General features: G+C 33.3%; 2 protein-coding genes across 2 annotated transcripts in view; one reads left to right on the plus strand and one right to left on the minus strand.

Annotated features, from left to right (window-relative positions):
* LOC134250886 (uncharacterized) overlaps positions 1-3085 on the plus strand; it is a 31265-nt gene extending 28180 nt beyond the window's left edge. The window contains exons 28-32 of the mRNA XM_062733245.1: positions 89-1633; positions 1757-1881; positions 2039-2081; positions 2428-2657; positions 2928-3085. Of these exons, the coding sequence (XP_062589229.1) occupies positions 89-1633; positions 1757-1881; positions 2039-2081; positions 2428-2657; positions 2928-3071 (2087 nt within the window). The 3' untranslated portion in view covers positions 3072-3085. The remainder of the gene's footprint in view (positions 1-88; positions 1634-1756; positions 1882-2038; positions 2082-2427; positions 2658-2927) is intronic.
* A 3239-nt stretch (positions 3086-6324) lies between these two features.
* LOC134250887 (uncharacterized) overlaps positions 6325-20305 on the minus strand; it is a 44539-nt gene continuing 30558 nt past the window's right edge. The window contains exons 36-53 of the mRNA XM_062733246.1: positions 19977-20066; positions 19515-19720; positions 18113-18278; positions 17606-17756; positions 15749-15886; positions 15305-15486; positions 15039-15102; positions 14761-14860; positions 14426-14582; positions 14144-14235; positions 13637-13785; positions 13102-13272; positions 12745-12840; positions 11985-12173; positions 11587-11653; positions 10712-10893; positions 10312-10347; positions 6325-6559 (exon numbers count right to left, since the gene is read on the minus strand). Coding sequence (XP_062589230.1) covers positions 6419-6559; positions 10312-10347; positions 10712-10893; positions 11587-11653; positions 11985-12173; positions 12745-12840; positions 13102-13272; positions 13637-13785; positions 14144-14235; positions 14426-14582; positions 14761-14860; positions 15039-15102; positions 15305-15486; positions 15749-15886; positions 17606-17756; positions 18113-18278; positions 19515-19720; positions 19977-20066 — 2377 coding nt within the window. The 3' untranslated portion in view covers positions 6325-6418. The remainder of the gene's footprint in view (positions 6560-10311; positions 10348-10711; positions 10894-11586; positions 11654-11984; positions 12174-12744; positions 12841-13101; positions 13273-13636; positions 13786-14143; positions 14236-14425; positions 14583-14760; positions 14861-15038; positions 15103-15304; positions 15487-15748; positions 15887-17605; positions 17757-18112; positions 18279-19514; positions 19721-19976; positions 20067-20305) is intronic.

A 20305-nucleotide genomic window follows, 5' to 3' on the forward strand; every position in this document is an offset into this window, starting at 1 on the left:
TATTTCGTATAGTTTTATGGACTTCTGAGCTTAAATTTTCTTTGTTATCTCCATATTTTTCTTATAAATTTCCACTGTTTGCTTTTAGGATCTTGTCCAGGGTTATTCAGATGTAAAAAGAGCAAAGTCTGCTTAGATCCACAAAGGTTATGTGACAATATCCCCCACTGCCCTATCAGAGACGACGAACTACTTTGTAATATCACGTGCCCGGGAGAGAATATCTGTGATGGCCTTTCTGGAATGCTTGGAAGTTTTCAGAATATTAGTACGGAAAGGCTTCCAAAAGAGTTGAGGTTTTTAAACATTAGTGGAAATGATTATAGCAATGGTTTGCCATCTATTCATCATTTCATTCATTTAATCAGATTATTTATTACAGACTGCAATTTGACATCAATAAAGCCATATTCCTTTGTCAACCAGCAAAATCTTTTGATACTTGATCTCAGAAATAATAAAATAACCCATATATATTCCAATGCCTTCACTGGACTAGTGTCTCTGAAAGTGCTGAACTTAGAGGGGAATGATCTAAATAAAATAGAAGATACGGCTTTTCTAGGATTGAAGACTTTACCTAAATTAGTTTTAATAAGTAACAATTTGTGGTCCATTAAACAGGATACTTTAGTGGGCCTACAACACATTAGTCTACTGAATTTGTCATCAAACAATATTCATTATGTTTCGGATTATGCTTTTCAAAACTTGTCTGGATTATCAGTGTTGGATCTACGAAACAATAAAATTAGAGACTTTTCATCTGAAATCTTTTATGGGCTTTCGAAACTGGAGAAGTTGTACACAGACTCCTATGCATTCTGTTGTCTGAAGCCTCAGTCAGTCAAGGAATGCCTACCAAATGCTGATGAATTCTCTTCTTGTGATGACCTCATGAAAAATACTATCCTTTCTACGTTCTTGTGGATCATGGGATTTAGTTCCTTGTTGGGAAATCTTGGAGTCTTCATTTTCAAAGTGTTTTTCGACTCAGAAACTCTGAAAAAAGGCCATGGAATTTTCATCACGAATTTGAGCGTTTCCGATTTTCTAATGGGTGTCTACTTAATAATCATAGCCTCGGCTGATGGACATTATCGCGGGAGATATATCTGGAATGATTTGCATTGGAGAAACAGTATAACTTGTCAAATAGCTGGTATGCTTGCTACTATTTCGAGTGAGACTTCGGTCTGTTTGCTATGTTTGATTACCGTTGATCGCCTCATCGCTGTCAAATTTCCATTTGGACAGTTTAGGTTCACCAGAAAGAGAGCTATATTTAGTATTGGCGTCTTGTGGAGTACTACCGTGGGTATGGCAGCCATTCCGCTGATTCCAGGAGGATACTTTCAAGGAGAGTTCTACTCTCGCTCTGTCGTCTGCCTGGCTTTACCTCTAACCAGAGACAGACCTGCTGGATGGGAGTACTCCACTGCAATCTTCATCATACTCAATTTCCTTCTATTTGTGATTATTGCATTAGGACAATGTCTGATATACACAGAGATTTCACAAACAACTACCAAAATAAAATCCACAAAGAGGAACCAGGATATGGCTATCGCCCGAGGGCTATTTCTTGTGGTTTTGTCTGACTTTGTCTGCTGGTTCCCAGTTGGAATTATGGGTAATATGCCACGTGAATTTTCAAATATTTTGGTAGAACACATAAAGTATTATGATTTTCATAGAAACTGGTGTCATTGTACTATGTAATAAAAGAAATATTACTGTTTTCTATGTACTTCAGGGTTACTTGCCTTAAAGGGTCACGTGATATCTGGAGAGGTGTATGCCTGGGTCGCCGTTTTTATCCTCCCGATCAATTCAGCTTTAAATCCATTCCTCTATTCCTTTGCAAACCTAAGGAAAAGGGCAAGTAATAAGTAAAAAACGTGTATGTAACTGTAGAAAGCTTCATTTTGTTGACTGTGTCTTTTAACAGTAAAATTTTTATTAGATACGTTTTAAAAAGACGATTCTTTATATAGATACACAGTTAAATATTAATAATGGATATTATTTTGTTTAGGTTGAGACAAGAATGTCATCCAAAAAGAGAACAATATCTCGATGTCTGTGTAAGTAATAGCAGCACAATTATAACCAACAACTGTAAATTTTAAATACATTAGGCATTTTTTGTAGAACTTCGCTATTAGCAAAATAAGGAGGAGTTTTAAATTATTGGGAAAGAACATCTTTATTTACTCAGAATATGAAGATTAAAAATATGAAGTGTTACAACTTGATAGAATTTTTTGGCTTTTGAACCTTTTTATAGCAATTGCCAACATTTTCTTTTAAAAAATAAATATTATATCATTATGTAAATCATTCTTGAGAATAACGTGTCCATTTACATTTCGCATCTGGTTTTCTAATTTTATTATCCTTTACATAAAGAACTTTTTTTTACAGCTACCACAGAGACGCTGACCGACCTCTGCGATAACGAGCTCTTTGTGATCGGTAAAAACGCCCCACTGTTCGTCACGCTCTCTGACTACATGCACAATCACAAGCTTACTGTACCGGACATGAAATTCATCATCCTTCGATTGGCCGAGGCTATGAAATTCTTGCATGAGCGAGATCTAGTTCACGGGTGTTTGGATACGAATCTTGTTTCACTCAATATTGAGAATGGGGTACATACTTTGTTTTTTCAATCGAATTAATAAGGGTATTTACTTTGTTTTTTCAATCGAATTAATAAGGGTATTGTCCATCATTGTTATCATTGAGGCAAATGTAAACATTAATTTTGTTACATTGATATTGAGAACATTATTTTTACATTTAGGTATAGCTGTTGATTAAAACTAATATCACCATTGTTATGGATGCAATATCTATTCATATATATCTACAGATATGTTATACATGTAGTTTAACTTTTATTTCTTTTCTTTTGACAGAAAATAAAAGATCTATCTGTGAAGATTGTACCCCGTGAAGCTCAAGAAGACGAGGATATTCCAAACGACATCAAACAACTGGGGGAATTAGCTGTTAAAATGCTGAAAAACCACCAAACTAACACTACCAAAAATACTCATTAGGGTAAAAACAAAAACAAAAAATTCTGATTGATTTCGATTGTGTACAATGAATCCCTAGATTGTGAAAAAATGTAAGTTTTCTGAAGCTTTGATGATATATACATACACAAGCACTATTCAATTGACCCTAAAAGAGCCAAAATGGGTTGACTAAACAATTGACATTAAAGCTGAACACAACTCAGATATAGGCATATGCCATTTTCAATAATTAATACTATCTGGGATATCAGCATCAGAGTATCCTGTTCGCATTTGTCCCAATTGACTGCCCAATTGTCCAGGTATTGGCATGAATTGGATTACCTTTGTTGCAGTCATGTGATTTTGTTTTTGTACTGTTCTGACCTATTTATCTGTTGTATGTTTCTTTGGTTTCTTACTCTCCTATATAAGTAGAAGTACCAGGTCACTCATAGTTATTTTTGTCGCTACTGATCCCCAGTGCTGTATAGCATAGTCCATCTACACTGTGATGCCAATTGATTACACTGAACTGTGACTATGTGAGTGGCTTTACATAGGGGCACTCAGATGTAGTGAAAGACCAATTAAATATGACAAATTCTTTTTATGAATTGTGTTCAGCTTCAAGAGTGTAGTTGGCTGTTAGTACCTTTAACATATTCTGGTTGTACAGATGCCATTGTTTTATCACAATTCTCAAACATAGGTAATTAGAGATTACAGAGCTCACCTCAACGAATGTTGTCTTTAAGTAAGGCAAAGTCACACAATTAACCAACAAAAAGTATACATTCCAAAAATGAAAATATTTTTAAAAGCAATTTTGATCTGATACTTTGAAATAGACCTACATAAAAAATTTAAACTACTTCTTCTTCATGAAAATGTAATGAAAATCCAGCATCTGAAGCAAATTTGAGAGTTTTCATCTCTTGATGCAGCATTTGTGCAAGTTTGGTTTATACAATGTTATATAAGCCTTATAGTTTTTGGTAATAGACCTGCAACCATAACTTTTACCTTGTCTATTATCTGAAAAATGTATGTCCAATTCAGCATCCGAAGCAAGTCCATTAGTGTGCATCCTTAGATGTATCATCCATGCAAGTTTGCTCATTATAGGGCTCATAGTTTATTGGAAATGAAACATGCCTCAAAACTAACATTTTCACTCATCCACAAAAAGTAGGTCAGATTCAGCATCCGAAGCAAGCCTGGAAGTATGCATCCTTAGATGTATCATCTGTGCAAGATTGGTCATTAAAGAACTCATAGTTCCTTGGAAATGAAACCCACACCAAAAACTTTTAACTAATCACTCAACCGGAAAATGTAGGTCAGATTCAGCATCCGAAGCAAGCCTGGTAGTGTGCATCCTTAGATGTATCATCCATGCAAGTTTGGTCAACATAGGGCTTAAAGTTACTTGGAAATGAAACCTGCACCAACAACATTAATCTGTCCGCTCAACTGGAAAATGTAGGTCAGATTCAGCATCCGAAGCAAGCCCGGTAGTATGCATCCTTAGATGTATCATCCATGCAAGTTTGGTCAACATAGGGCTTATAGTTACTTGGAAATGAAACCTGCACCAAAAACTTTAACCTGTTCACTCAACTGGAAAATGTAGGTCAGATTCAGCATCCGAAGCAAGCCTGGTAGTATGCATCCTTAGATGTATCATACATGCAAGTTTGGTCAACATAGGGCTTATAGTTACTTGGAAATGAAACCTGCACCAAAATTTTAACCTGTTCACTCAAGGAAAATGTAGGTCAGATTCAGCATCCGAAGCAAGCACGGTAGTATGCATCCTTAGATGTATCATCCATGCAAGTTTGGTCAACATAGGGCTTATAGTTACTTGGAAATGAAACCCACACCAAAAACTGCACCAAAAATGTTAACCTGCTCCAAAAACATTAACCTGGTAATTCCTTTGCTGAAATTGCAGCATCTGAAACTTTGTCTGGTACAATAAAACACACTAAAACCATCTTCCATGCATGTCTAATCAGTATAGGACACAGAAGTAATTAAAAACAAAACTGCTCCAAAAAACTTAACCTAACCTGGGACGCCGACACCAACGCCGAGGGTATCACATAAGCTCCCCCCAACTTCGTTGAGGTGAGCTAAAAACTGGAACATTTTGCAAAAAAGATGCAGAATTTGCATAGAGGACTGGTATTAATTTTTAAACAAAAAATCGCCTGTACACACAAAAGCACAAAGGAAATGATAATTCAGCTTTGCAGCTAAAAATATTCAAAAGTATCAGGTAGACTTTAGGAGTGGTCTTGAGTTCTCTTAGAAACTATTGAAACTCTCTTTGCTTCCATTGTAACCAATTTATTTTTTTTTAAACCGTGCTTTAGATTAAGTTCTAGATCCTGGTAATTAAAGGTTTGGCTGACTGATGACTAATCTTTTATTCATCTACAGTAATGTTGTATTTAAAACCGAATCCTTATAAAAGTAAGGATTATTGCATTTATACACAAAAGTAATTGCGTTTTAGCGCAAAGTTTTGTGTTTAATCAGAATCTTTTGCATGACATTAAACAACAATATATTAAACCTTGGTCATCTTCTTAACTCTGATAAAATCAGACTAAAGTACACAAAATCATCAATAAAATATAAATTTATTTGACTAATTTTTATCAATATATAAAGAGTGGACGGATATTTTTGTAATGAATTACAAGTCGCAATTTTTGTGCATTAATTAATGTACACTTTAGCCTTGGAATTAATAGAGACTCTGAAATAGATTGTGTAACAGGACAAAAAAACTTAATCGAACAGCAGTTCTCTCTAACATGGAATAATAAATATAGCAAAAACAATACATTTCTTGCAATAAATAAAATTATATAAATATTATTTGGCATAATCAATTCCATGGTAGAGAAAAGTTTATCACATACAAGAATTACAATATGCATAAACATAAAACATTGTAAAAAATCAAAAGTTTAATAAAAAAAAAACCTATTTGTATATTTTTAGTTAAAAACGGATTTTTATCACAGATATTGGACATGTATTTAAGATTTGTTTCATACAAATGCGAAAGGGAACACAATATAATCCCTTAATCATAACAATTTGCTTTGTTCTCATACAGTTTGAAACAAGAACAATTTTTTTGTTTATGGTATTTTACAATCATTTACCCAAAGTTAAATGTTGAATCTTAAAGAAAATATAAAAACTACTACACTTTTCTTATGATAAAAAACAACACAATCATACAAACTTTATCCTACTTATTATTAAAAAAAAATACAAGACTAAACTGCACCTAATCATAGCAAAATTTAATTTTATATGACAATGAACAACAGCCTCTCTTTCAGATAACAGTCTCGTTTTCAGTATGCTGTATCTCTGCGTCCAGAACCTGGTCTGTTCTCTAACTGGAGTTCCTCTAACTGTACTACAGTTCTATGAGAGTCAAGTTCTAGTTCATTCAGCAACTGCTCTGCAATTCTACTCCGCAGTCTACCACCAACCTAACAAAAATTTAAAAAAGAAATTAATATTACTTCACATTTTAGAATTAGACAAGATCATATCTGTTCTTCACTCTTAGAGAAGTTAAGAAAATCTTATTATAATTTTTTTTAGCCCTTCATGTCTAATATTATCATCTATGCTTTTAAATATTTTTGAAAATAAGATTAACAGGAGAAAACATTCTTTCCTAAAGCTTGTTGCTATAAATTTTTGTTTATCATCTCAAAAAGTTTGCAAGATGTCTTAATCAAGAAGTATAAAACAGTAATGATTAAACATTGTTACATTGGTATTTATCCTATGAAATGTTAACTGAAGCTGTAACAACTAAATGTTATCAACAATGCAACCTAAGAGCCATCCTGTAAATTAAGACATCTATCTTTTTAAAAAAAGTTTAAATGAAATGCTGCTAGTCTATTAGAAGTTAGCTGAAGGACAATTCAAGATATGGCTTTAAATATTATCTTTGTTAGAACCAGAAGCCTTAATGACGTTCGATCCTGATATTTATAGTCTTAAACTTTTTTTTGCCAAGTATATTTTTAGTTTCTACATAAATAGCTTAATTAAAATTTAAATCAAAAAACAAGGATCAATATGCTTCTTTTGGCGCTAGATCTACAGTACATTTAATAGGACCTTTTTGCACTGAAATTTGTGTCTAATTGAAAATTACATCTTCGACATTTTCCCTTCAATATTTTTATCCAGTTAATGCATGAAACAAAATGAACTCTAAGTCTCTTTAAAAAAAAAGACACTTTAAAATTGTGATTAAGAAAAATTTTCAAATTGCTTCGCATAATCAATTATTTGACCTTTCTGCACTAATAAATGTGATTTTTCTGGCATTGAAAATTTAAAAAGCAAGAAAATTATTTTAAAGTCTTAAACTTTTTCTGATTTTAAGCAAATAGGTCAAAGTTATCTTGAATATTTAGAAAAGAACATCAAAAGTGGGAGTATATGATGTTAATTTTCAAATATTACTAAAAAAGTGTCAATTTTAAAATTGACTCAATTTTTCCTCGGATTTTCAGAATATATTTACTATATTTGTCACACTTTGTTGAAAAAATTCATAAGAAATAATTTAATAGATATTTCATAACCTGCATAACATGTTTTACTGCAAAAAACAGCTTTGTGTGCAACCAGCATGGAGAAATATGAATCCAAAATTAAAAGTACTGTTATAGTTCAAAAGGGGAAAAACTGGTCATTTTTGTCTTAAAAACCTTCCGCCACAAAATATAGTCCCTAGATTAATTCTACTTGAATGAAATTTAATCGCATTTTTTTTCATTGAATATAGTTCAATTTGCATTGTAGAATTCAGATTTAATGTTAGAACTTAAAAATGATGCAGAATTTTAAAAATAAAGGACATGACCCAAATCTACTCAAAATCTCAGGATCGAACGTCCTTAATACAGTATATCATTCATGTTCAGAAAAAAGAAATCCCTTAAAAACATTATTAACAGCTCAATAACATTTTTGCATTAAAACAAGTGCCTGTATCAAATGAATTTATGTTCTGTCTTGTATTCAGTGACAAAACAAACTGCATGGTTTTAAGATGGAAAAAATAAGTCAAATCATGAAATATAAAAGAACATTAATGAGTATATGTTTATATTTTAAAATCATAACAAATTAAAAACTGTACATGCAATTAGAAGAACATTACTTTGGCTCTATAGGGACATTGATGCAAATTATTCAAATCAAATTTACACAATCATTTTGGAGAAATAAATATTTTCACTTCTGAATGATAGATTACTTTTGTTATCTCCCTCTCTCTCCTCTATTAAAATCTGCAAGTTCATTTATTGTGGTCTTTTGAAAGAGAACACAGAATTTGTGCACTTGCATATAACATAATTATATAATTTTTGTGGAAAAAAGAAATATACAGTAATTATCCAGAGCAAAATTAGACCTGACTGAAATTTTTTTCATTGAATAGCCTTTAAGAACTTGAAGAACATAGACTAATTTGCACAAATGTCCTTCAAGAATGATGTTTATTTAAATAATAAAATTCCTTCTTTGGTTGTTAGTATGGATATTAATGTCAGCTGTTGCAGAAAAAAAAACATACAGTAAAAGCAGAAATATTCATGGGGGATTAAATTTCGCTTATTTCGTTGTTAACAATTATCAACGAAATTAAATCCCACACGAAATTTTATATGATTATATATTGAATAGGGTTACTTTCAAAACAACGAAATTAAATCCCCACAAAAATATTGTGGATAACAAAACAACGAAATTTTTTCCCCATGAAAATTTATGTTTCTACAGTAACCCAAATAAGCAGGTTATTTTATTTTTTCTGCATTAGCTGCCACGTCAATTCCTGTACTAACAAAGAAAGGCATTTTTTGTTTTATTTACATCTGTAAGAAAAAAACATTCAATTGATAGTAAAATTAAATATTTTTAAATATTGTACATGTATTATAGATGAATATGTCATTGTATGCATAACTGATGGAGCAGTCATCTATGCACATCGCTTGCTTAATGTCATTTATGCACTGATTAATGGCAATGGTCTTCATAAGAAATAAAGGAAAAAATTTTCAGTGGATATAAATATGTGTAAATGAAATCCACAACCATAATAAAAGTTTCAGATTATTGTTTTACAGCACCATATAATCCTAAGATTACATAGGATATTAAAATAGCTCTAAACTCTATTCAGTGACTAGAGATATTTTTCATTTCCTTTTGAAATTTTTATCATATGTAAACCACTAATCGCTACTTATGATTTAAAGTATTGCTATAAATCAATTTCAAAAGGGTAATATATTTCATATATCATTAAGAACAAATTAAATCTGAACATCAGGAACAGAAATCAACATTAGAAGAGTTAATCATACTCACTCAGCGGTATTTTTTAGCCATTAAAACATGAGCCTGAGAAACAAGACGAGTGGATAATTTATTACTTTAATCTCTACCTATGGAACTATGGTGAATATGAAATTATATTTTTTATTGAATGGCTTTCACTGTGTTGTTTCAAGATCTTTTAAGCCAAGCCGGCAAAGTCAAATATACAATTTCTAAATGACAGAAGACAAAAGACAACAATGTGGAAATCTAACAAGGTAGTCCCTATTACTGTATGTGAACTTAAAAAAAAAGGACTTTATTATTAATTCATTTCAGCAGCTTTAGTGCAGTCAACATGTAATTCATAAATATTGTTAATAATAATACACAGAATGTACATACATTGTATGTAGTGCTTAAATACTCATGATTATGGTGGCCCTTCAGTATCCAATGATTGCAAAAATGTTGAATACATGTATAGGTCAATTTACGTACATGAACACATACAGTATGCACTTCAAAAGAAAACAATGTCATCAACAGGAAAATTTTTGGTTCTTTTAAGGTAATGTCATGCTTTACCTATGATGTAGGGGAAAAATCAAATAAAATAAGTAAGATACTGTAATATATAAAATATTGTTTACATGTCTTTGAAAACTGTTACGCATGCCAAATATTTGGTTTAATCATTAACTTACATGCATGCTAATTTTAAGCTAATCAGATCTCTTATGTTATGCCATGCTGACAATGTTATAAGCTACATGTATATTATAGCATTACATGACAATAACATGCAAACTCATGTACATTTTTAATATACAGACACCCTGTTAAGATCTATACAATCCATTCAGTACACCTGACAATTATATACCTGTTCTGAAATTGAATGTCTAAGTTTCCCATGGACCTAAACAGGTTATCATATAAGGAAAATTTAGTATGTATCAACTGCAAAATACTCTAAAAAGTTCACAACAAAATATCAAAAAAAAGAGAAAGATCCATTTAAATTGTATAGTAGTTTAGCTACTGGATAAATATCTGCTATTGCTACAAAGACAACATCTTGTCATTTTACAAAGTACATGTATGTTCTACACATACATTATTTTCATTTAAATTTAATGTAATAATTATCATAGTTACTACATTGATCCAAAAAGTTGTTACTAAAAAAATCCCCACTGATTTATCTAATTTGATACATGGGTCTACAGATTTATAAATTCATCATATAAAGTGAGTTTTACAGATTTATTCCCTGGACTTACAGTTTTAGGTCGCTGTATTTTCCTCTCCTCCAGATAAAGTTCCTCACTGACTGGTGGTCCCCCCGGAGCCCCTGGGGTCAGGCTGCGGTTGGCAGGCCACATAACAGGGGGTGGCCAGTTAGATGTAGGGGTGTTGTGACTTCTCGTTCTCTGAGCGGACTGAATGCGTGATCGAGTCTTAGCTGTAATTAAATGTAACAATCATCGCTAACTTCCAAATATTTGAAGGGTTTATCAAATCATGGTACTCTATTTGCATGGGGATTAAAATTCAGCTAAACATCTTAAGGACATATGCAACGTACCTTACCTACTGATACCTTTTCAAGATATTCTTAATTTAAGATGATAGTGCCATCAGATGTTCATAGACAAAAAATCAGCATGCATTACCAGGGGTTTTTGGAAGATATCTAATTATGAAAACTTTTGCATTATTCAAAAGAAAAATTTACAAAAATTACAAAACATAAATTCCAGATGTTTTCCCCATAAAAATTTGTTTTAGAAGAGGTGTACAAATCCATATATAAGCTTTAAAAGTATTGCACACAGGTCCTTCTTTTAGTGGAACTCTTCAACTCCAGGGAAGAACCAATAATGTTCAAACTACGTTGCGTATGACCTTAACAATGCTTTCATTAAACCCAAGTTGAAAAAAGTGAATTATACAAATCATACAGAATCATGTAAATTTTTTAGTAGAAATTTGACTCTCTGAGAAATTCATACAAAGAAAATCTATTATATGGTATAAGCATTTCACATCCTTTATTCCCCATTAATTAAGTAGACAAAAGCGGTGCAATCCCTTGATGAGCCAGCACAGGTCTGGTCTTAGGAATGTGTATTTGACGATCAATGACCAAACTTACATGGTGCGGGTGACATTGCCATTGAGGACTGGGTTCGGCTAATGTAACAACTCTCCAAATCATACACCTATAATATAATATAACAAAGTTTATCTAAAACAAACCTAAACAGGTTAAAAATATGAAAGATTAATGTCTTTGTCAATAAAAACAGTTAAGCTACAGCTTCTCTAGAATCAGATGAAATTCACAGGTACAATCAAATGATGACTTCTTCAGTTTGCATTAATCTATAATGCAATTAACCATGTGAATGTGCAAATTTCTAACATTTAATGCATCATCAATTTTGTAATGTTGTTATATGTATAAACATGTACTCTTATGCTTTTTAAAGTAAACTCATTTATTTTACTGAGGAATTGTTTTAAAATCTACATAAAGAGTGACATGAGCACCTGAGTTTGCAGATCGTCCACTCTGGTAAATGCGTCCAGTTTGAGTGACCGTTCGTGACTGAGTTGTTTTCTGACAGTGTCGATGTCCTTGCGGATTTTGTCCTGTTGCATATGCTGCATGCGAATCACCTTGTCCTGCTCGTCTGACAGAATCCGGAGTCTAGTGTCTCTGTCCTTCAACTCCACCTCCTGTTAACAAAGACAAAAACATTAAATGTAGAAATATATTTTTTTCTTGGTATTGAATAAATCCTATATAATAAAAAATAAAAGCTTGTTTGGCCATCTCTAGTTGTTTCTGACTATGAGTTCTATGTATTGAATACTTACCAGTTTCTCTATATTAGCTTGTTTGGCCATCTCTAGTTATTTCTGACTACTGTAAAATCATATTTTCATGGGGTAACATTTTCAAGGTTTGAGGAAAAAATCTTGGTTTGTGGGGACTTGATTTCATGGATGGAGAATGTTTAGTAGTAATGTATATTAAATTTTAAATTTCCTGGTGGTCATAAATTCGTGGTCTCTCCTTGCCTTGAAAACATCGAAAATTAAACCCAACGAAAATTAGTGATTTCACAGTATGAACCCTAATATGTATTGACTACTTACTAGTTTCTCTATATTAGCTTGTTTGGCCATCTCTAGTTGTTTCTGACTATGAGTTTTATGTATTGACTACTTACCAGTTTCTCTATATTTGCTTGTTTAGCCATCTCTAGTTCTTTCTGACTATGAGCCCTATGTATTGATGACTTACAAGTTTTTCTATATTAGCCTGTTTAGCCATCTCTAGTTGTTTTTGACTGCGAGCTCTTTGTTGGGCTTCATGTGTCTTCTCTTGTTTCTCTTTTAGCTGTAAAATTCAATTTTATTAACTAAAAGACCCACTTACACATGTAATCCAAACAGAATAAAAATTTCCACTGGTTGCAGAAAACAATAAATGCTTAGCGACACATCAAGCTTCTGTAGGTTTTTTTTTGTATCAACTCAAGATTCTTGTTCAGTATTAATTGCTACAAAAAATATGCTTCTGTCACATCATTTCAACTTATCATCAATGCAACAATTGTCAACGTATTCAAATACCTGACCTACTTTAGGCCTGACTGACCTCTTTCTCTAGTTTCTGTCTGATGTCGTGACACTCTTTCTCGGCGACCTTCAGCGCGTCCTTGATCTGGTCCAGCTGCTGGTAAAGTGAGATCCTCTCTTGCTCATATAACATGTCCGCCTGTGTCTTCTCTTTCTGACTGATCTCAGCCTGCTTCCTCAGGTTAGCCACCTACAGACAGACAGACAGACAGACAATGGTTACAATACTGTCTAATGAAATGGAAATTATCCAATATCAATGTTACTTGTTTTACAATTGGGTATACTTTGTGCATGTTTATACTTGATTTAGTGTCTAATTTAACAAGATATATCATGTAAAACACTGCTCCTGACAGAAGCCAGCAAGTTTGAAATTAAATAAAAGTATTACATTCTACCTCTTAAAATGACCTTTACTTAACATAAATCAAGCACACATGTATGACCTTTACAAAAGTTTAAGGTGTGGTCAAGTTAAAACCATATAAAGACAGACAGACAAACAGATCAGCACAATGATACAGTGATTTGTTACTCTGTGTTTTTCTTACAGATTGTTGGACTTTGGTTAGAAGACTCTGTTGCCTCCATTTCTGAACCACTTTCATTTTGTTGACCACTAGACTCAGGTTGTAGTTAGTACTCTCGTGTTCTCTCAGTTTCTCAGATTTAGCTAAATACCTCTGTAGCAAATCATCATCTGGAAAATACAAATAAAAATCTCAATTACAAATTCTCAAATCTTAATATATATCCAGGAAGTTACTTCATGTTTTCATTATAAACATTAAAATAAAGAATTTGAAATAACAGTAAAGATATTATTTCTTGAAACATAATTGTGTATGTAGTTTCCTTTGAACAGTTTTGAAAATGATTAATTTTCTCTTGCTCATAACCAAATGTCCAATTATACTTTCTTTTCATTAAATGTATATATATATATATAAACATGTACATAAAATTAAAATTTGCCAAAATTTAAAAACAATTTCAATTCCAGTCTGAGTATAAGAGCTACACAGAGATCTAATTATGCTCCACTAATTGAACCTTACCGTCCTTCCTTTCCTTGGCTTCGTCCATTTCTCTCAAAGCCTCTCTCCTGGTCTCCTCTATCTTCTCACAAACATCATCAAATAACTCGTTTCTTAAAAAGAAGTCAACATTTAGTTAGGCCATTTAAAGTTTCTTTTTTCTGCGTTCATCTAAATTAAAACAAGAAAAAACACAAATCAAAAGGACGCAGTTTTTTACCATTTATGATAATATTAAAATGTTAAGTGGTACTTGATTTTGTCCAGTTTTGAACCATCAAGACAATAAATGCTGGATTGTACCTGAATTCGTCCAGTTTGTTTTTGACCACTGAGGAGGCCTCCAGCAGGTTTTTGATGAGGTCTCTGTATTCCTCCTTCACTCGTTCCCGACAGTCCTGCTCCATACTCATAGAGCTCTCTCTCATCTCGTGAATTTTAGCTCTCAGGGCAGTCACCTCTATAAAAATACAATTCCCAACATGTATGACCTTTTGTGTGCAAACATAAATCAATATACTTGCATGCATATTAATCTTGTAAAAAAAAAATTAAACATTTCTAGATTTACAATTTCTCGTAGTATTTTTTGGATAAAAATTTTAGTTTTTTCTGAAGAGAAGTTATTGACTACTGACCTTGCAGAAGGTCATGGACATGTGTTCCTAGCAGACATTGGACGTCCACCATTGTGTCGTGTTGAACGGCTTTCAAGGCATCCTGAAGATGTTTGACCTCCTGAAACACATATTAGAGTCCATTAATGGTCACAGCATACAGTAAAGTTTTACACTCTAATTAACCGATGAATACACAAACTTCTCAAACAGTTCAAGAAAATTAAAGCTAAAGTCGAGTTTTAGCTAGAGTGCATATCAGAATGAATGTTGAGTTGGTAAATTAAAAGAAGCTGTACCTGCTCTTTGGAATAAAGAAGAGTATGATGGACTCTCAGCAGATTTTCATAATACATAGTGTAGCTGAAAGAGGAAAAAAAAAAACAAAAAAACAGTGTATGTTAAAAATAAAAAATCAAAATTAAAAAAAAATCTAAATACTTAGCCTTTTAAAAATTTCAAAATGGGCCAGGCTAACATATTTTCTGACATGGAACTTTCAAGTACCATCGGTTAGAATTTAAATCAAAGGAACTGACCATCTTCTGCCATAAGAACGACGTACCTGTCAAAGTTATGCCTTTCCCTTGTCATGATGTTCCTCGCCAGCTCACTGACACACTCATTCAGGTCGTCATGGCGGATGGTGAAATCTCCGGACTCTGTCTCGTTCATCTTCTTTTTGAGTTTTGTGACAAAATCTTCTGCAATCAGTGGTTTGGCCAGGGTAAAACTCTCCTTCATCACCTGCTCACGGGACAAAAACAAGTATTAATGCCCAAAGGTAATGCTGACAAAAGATTCTGCAATACATTTTCATGCTTCTTAATACATTTACAATTAAGAAAATTTTATTTCCCTTTTCTAGATGACATTAAAATTGATCAATGCTGCAGTTCTTGACCTGATGAGGTGGTGCCTGAGAAACTAGTGATTAATTTTTTTTGCCTTGAAAAATGTCATTCATGAATCTACAAGAAGTTATGTTGGTTAACGAGTATTAACTTACAGGTCTCTTCCACAGATCTGTTGCTAGGTTGCTCTCCACTCGCACTCTCTCGGCGGTTGCTAGAGTTGCTTCTTTATCTATCTTCTTACGAATTTCTGTGATCATGTGGCACTCAAACGTCTCCAACAACTTCACAAGCTGTAACGTGAAATTAAATTATATTCTGTAAGATAATAACAGGTAATAATGTAAGAAAATAAACAAGAGGCCCATGGGCCACATCGCTCACCTGAGCACTGTGGCTAGGTAAAAGTATAAATCGGTTTATTATTGAAAAGGTAAAATCCAAAAGTAGTCGCATGAACAATCATGGATTTTCTATCTTTGAGAAGATGATTTTTAAAGAATTTTCCTATATATTTCTATGTAAAACTTTGGTGGGCCATTTTGGCCCCGTCCTACCCCCGGGGGTAATGATTTGAACAAACTAGAATCTTCACTACCTGAGGATGCTTCCATATACATATGATGAATTATGGCCTGGTAATTCTTGAGAAGAAGATTTTTAAAGAATTTTCCTAGTATATATTTCTATGTAAAACTTTGGTCGGCCATTTTGGCCCCGCCCTACCCCCGGGGGTCATGATTTAAACAAACTTGAATCTACACTACCTGAGGATGCTTCCATATAAATATGAGGAATTATGGCTCGGTCATTCTTGAGAAGAAGATTTTTAAAGAATTTTCCTATATATTTCTATGTAAAACTTTGGTCGGCCATTTTGGCCCCGCCCTACCCCCGGGGGTCATGATTTGAACAAATTTGAATCTACACTACCTGAGGATGCTTCCATATAAATATGATGAATTATGGCTCGGTCATTCTTGAGAAGAAGATTTTTAAAGAATTTTCCTATATATTTCTATGTAAAACTTTGGTCGGCCATTTTGGCCCCGCCCTACCCCCGGGGGTCATGATTTAAACAAACTTGAATCTACACTACCTGAGGATGCTTCCATATGAATATGATAATTATGGCTCGGTCTTTCTTGAGAAGAAGATTTTTAAAGAATTTTCCTATATATTTCTATGTAAAACTTTGGTCGGCCATTTCCCCACCCTACCCCCGTGGGTCATGATTTGAACAAACTTGAATCTACACTACCTGAGGATGCTTCCATATAAATATGATGAATTATGGCTCGGTCATTCTTGAGAAGAAGATTTTTAAAGAATTTTCCAATATATTTCTATGTAAAACTTTGGTCGGCCATTTTGGCCCCGCCCTACCCCCGGGGGTCATGATTTGAACAAACTTGAATCTACACTACCTGAGGATGCTTCCATATAAATATGATGAATTATGGCTCGGTCATTCTTGAGAAGAAGATTTTTAAAGAATTTTCCTATATATTTCTATGTAAAACTTTGGTCGGCCATTTTGGCCCCGCCCTACCCCCGGGGGTCATGATTGGAACAAACTTGAATCTACACTACCTGAGGATGATTCCCCATAAGTTTCATCTTTCCTGGCACAGTGGTTCTTGAGAAGAAGATTTTTAAAACATGCCACCAAATTTTCATTAATTGCCAATTATCTCCCCTTGAATGAGGGCGTGGCCCTTCATTTCAACAAACTTGAATCCCCTTCACCCAAGGATGCTTTGTGGCAAGTTTGGTTGAAATTGGTCCAGCGGTTCTTAAGAAGTCGAAAATGTGAAAAGTTTACAGACAGACAGACAGACAGACGGACAGACAGACGGACAGACGGACGCCGGACAAAATGTGATCAGAAAAGCTCACTTGAGCCTTCGGCTCAGGTGGGCTAAAAAGTAAGGAAAAGATGATTTCAACGTAGACTTGAAGAGCAAAAAGTATTAAAAAATACTAAATTTTCCTAAAAAATTTCTATTTACCTGTTTGGATCTGATTTCAATCTCAGAAGCACCTTTAGGCATGACAAGTGGGTCTGTTTCCATGGCAATACCCTCATACAATTCACCTTGACCCAGTCTTCGAGCAACACTTTGTAAGACTGGTAATAGCACCTCAGTTTTGTAAACTTTGCTGAAAAAAAATTTTAAAAATAAATCAGATATTCAAGGATATGAAAATGTACATAACCATAGCTAATACTATTGAAATTTCTTTTACAAGTTCAATCATTTGATCTTGGTTTTTGACATTGTGAGCCCTAAATCTACTAGTAACCTAACCCCCATCGTACATATGTTACCTAACATATTTGACAGATGAACAGACATGGGTATAAATTAGAGGGTGCCTGAATTCTGATGTGGGGTCCTGAATAGAATTAACTAACCTTATGCTTGCACACAAAAATCTCATCTTTTTAAACAGTCCATCCCATTTGGTACAATGTACATGTAGCTTTGGTCATTTTGTGTCATGCTTATACTTACCAGTATTCTTTAAAGAGGGAGGGTCTATTGATTTCCTCTACAAACAGCTTTCTCTTGCCCCAGGAGTATTTAGCGTGCTCCAGACACTTCCAGAGGATGAGGAAGAATTTCAGGAGTTTGTATGCTTCCACTGGCTCCTTGGTCCGAGACAAGCTCTTAGGGCTCTCTGAAATGTGTATGACAAATATATTGATTGATAAACCAGACTACTTAACAACATCAAGTACACAATGTTAAAATTTTACATATGCAGGTCTTTAACATAAAAACATACAAAAAGTCTGCATTACTGGAAAATTAAGAAATCATACTTAACTCAGGATGCATTAGTTATTTTTTGTAGAACTCTAACCCATAGCTACAAAGTTACTACTGATATATATAATGTAATGCTGCACTATAGCTTACAGCCAGTACTAAACATTTAGTATTCTACCTAGATATGACCACAAAAGGAATGAAAATGCTATATAATGTCTAAAGCAAAGGCTTAATCTTTTGACTATTGAGGAGAAGATTAATAAGTTTCTGAGTACATGTACTACATATAAATAAGAGAGAGAGCATATGCATATTTCATAACGTGAAAAACGTTGTCATATATTACCGATACATTTCAGAATCAGATTTCACACACAAAAATGAATTTCAATTAAAATCAAATAAAAATGCAAAATATCAAGGAAAAGATGATAAATAAAATATGGAGTTCCAAACAGGAGATATTGTCATTGAAATTCCTTCACCAAGCTAGAGTTACTGCCCTTAGTCTCTAATCAGTTTGGTTTAATTAACACGGTTAATTACTGATACCTCCTTTTCTGTGGATATGTGCATTTTTTCTAAACTCAACCACAGCAGTTAAAGCTGTCCAGCCTATGGTTGTCAGAAATTTATGAAGCAAGGTAGCATAAAATTAATTACAAATGACAATTTACAAATAGATCAATTTTCAAAAGGAAATATTCATGATTTCAATATGAATTAAGGCATCTAAAAATGATTACAATCTTCATAAGATAATTTTTTTGGATATAAATAAGGTACTTAGTGGCTGTAAATTGATTAACAATTAATTTACTTACAAATTACAAAAATATTGGGTGCTTAATTAGTAAAGATTTATAATATCTCAAGTAGAGGTCAGATAAATGACAGGTACTGTTTCATGCAAATCTAAGAACTGAACAAAGATCTAAATTTAATGCTTTATACATCTACTATCAGCAAACATGCAACACACTACATTCACAAGAAATTTTTGTGCAAGACAATACAAAATTTTACATTGATCAGGAATATAAACACATACAATTTTTTATTCAAAATTATCAATTTCATTAATTCTAAATCAACTTTAAAGCACTATCTGGACTAATTCCTAGCCCCCTTCCTCCCCTACCTGCTTTTGAGGAAATGCTGCCCGTGGGTGTCTGTATGTCCAGCCTGCTCGCCCCTCGGGATGTCGTCACTGAGCCTTCTTTCTTCTCAGATCTCGCTGTATCGAGCTCGTCAGAATCACTGAGATGTGAGATATCCTGATAGCCTGTCTGAAGAACATCCTCCATCAACAAGCTCACCCCCAGTATCTCACCGTTAGCAACATGTCTAAAAATAAAGTGGAGCTAGATTACATACCACACATCATCAGAAACATTGTCACATTTATTAATTTGTGTGGCACAAGACTTAATTTTCATGTTGTCAACAAGGTATAATTTAATCTTATATATTTTTAGATATACATGTACATGTTCATTTATTTACCTGATAGAGCCAAAAGCAATTACTGGTAGTCTAAAGTTTTTTGTTTTGCATATTTTTTAGCATTTAAACAAGCTATCAAAAAAAAAAAATCCCAAACCTGTCGACATCCTTAAGTCCGGAGAGACACAGCTGTATGTAGTGTTCTATCATGTGCCATTGGTAGTACATCAGGGGGTACGGACCATTCCTAGTAAAGTCATAGTAAACTGTACATATTGAACATACATTGTACTGACAACAAACACTTCATAATCTAATTAGAATACAGTATGTCTGCTTCTTTTAATTAAATAAATTTTATTTTAATCATGGTTTATGATCAATTATGGTAGAAAATCCCAAAAAAATTCAAACTGGCTGCAACTTTCCCCGTTTAACAGATTTATGTTTTTTTCACTTCTTTAATATTGCTTAAAATCTTCAATA

The sequence above is a fragment of the Saccostrea cucullata genome, unplaced genomic scaffold, assembly GCF_032062105.1.
Source record: "Saccostrea cucullata isolate Sc308-1 unplaced genomic scaffold, CSIRO_AGI_Scuc_v1 ctg15, whole genome shotgun sequence".
Taxonomy (NCBI): domain Eukaryota; kingdom Metazoa; phylum Mollusca; class Bivalvia; order Ostreida; family Ostreidae; genus Saccostrea; species Saccostrea cuccullata.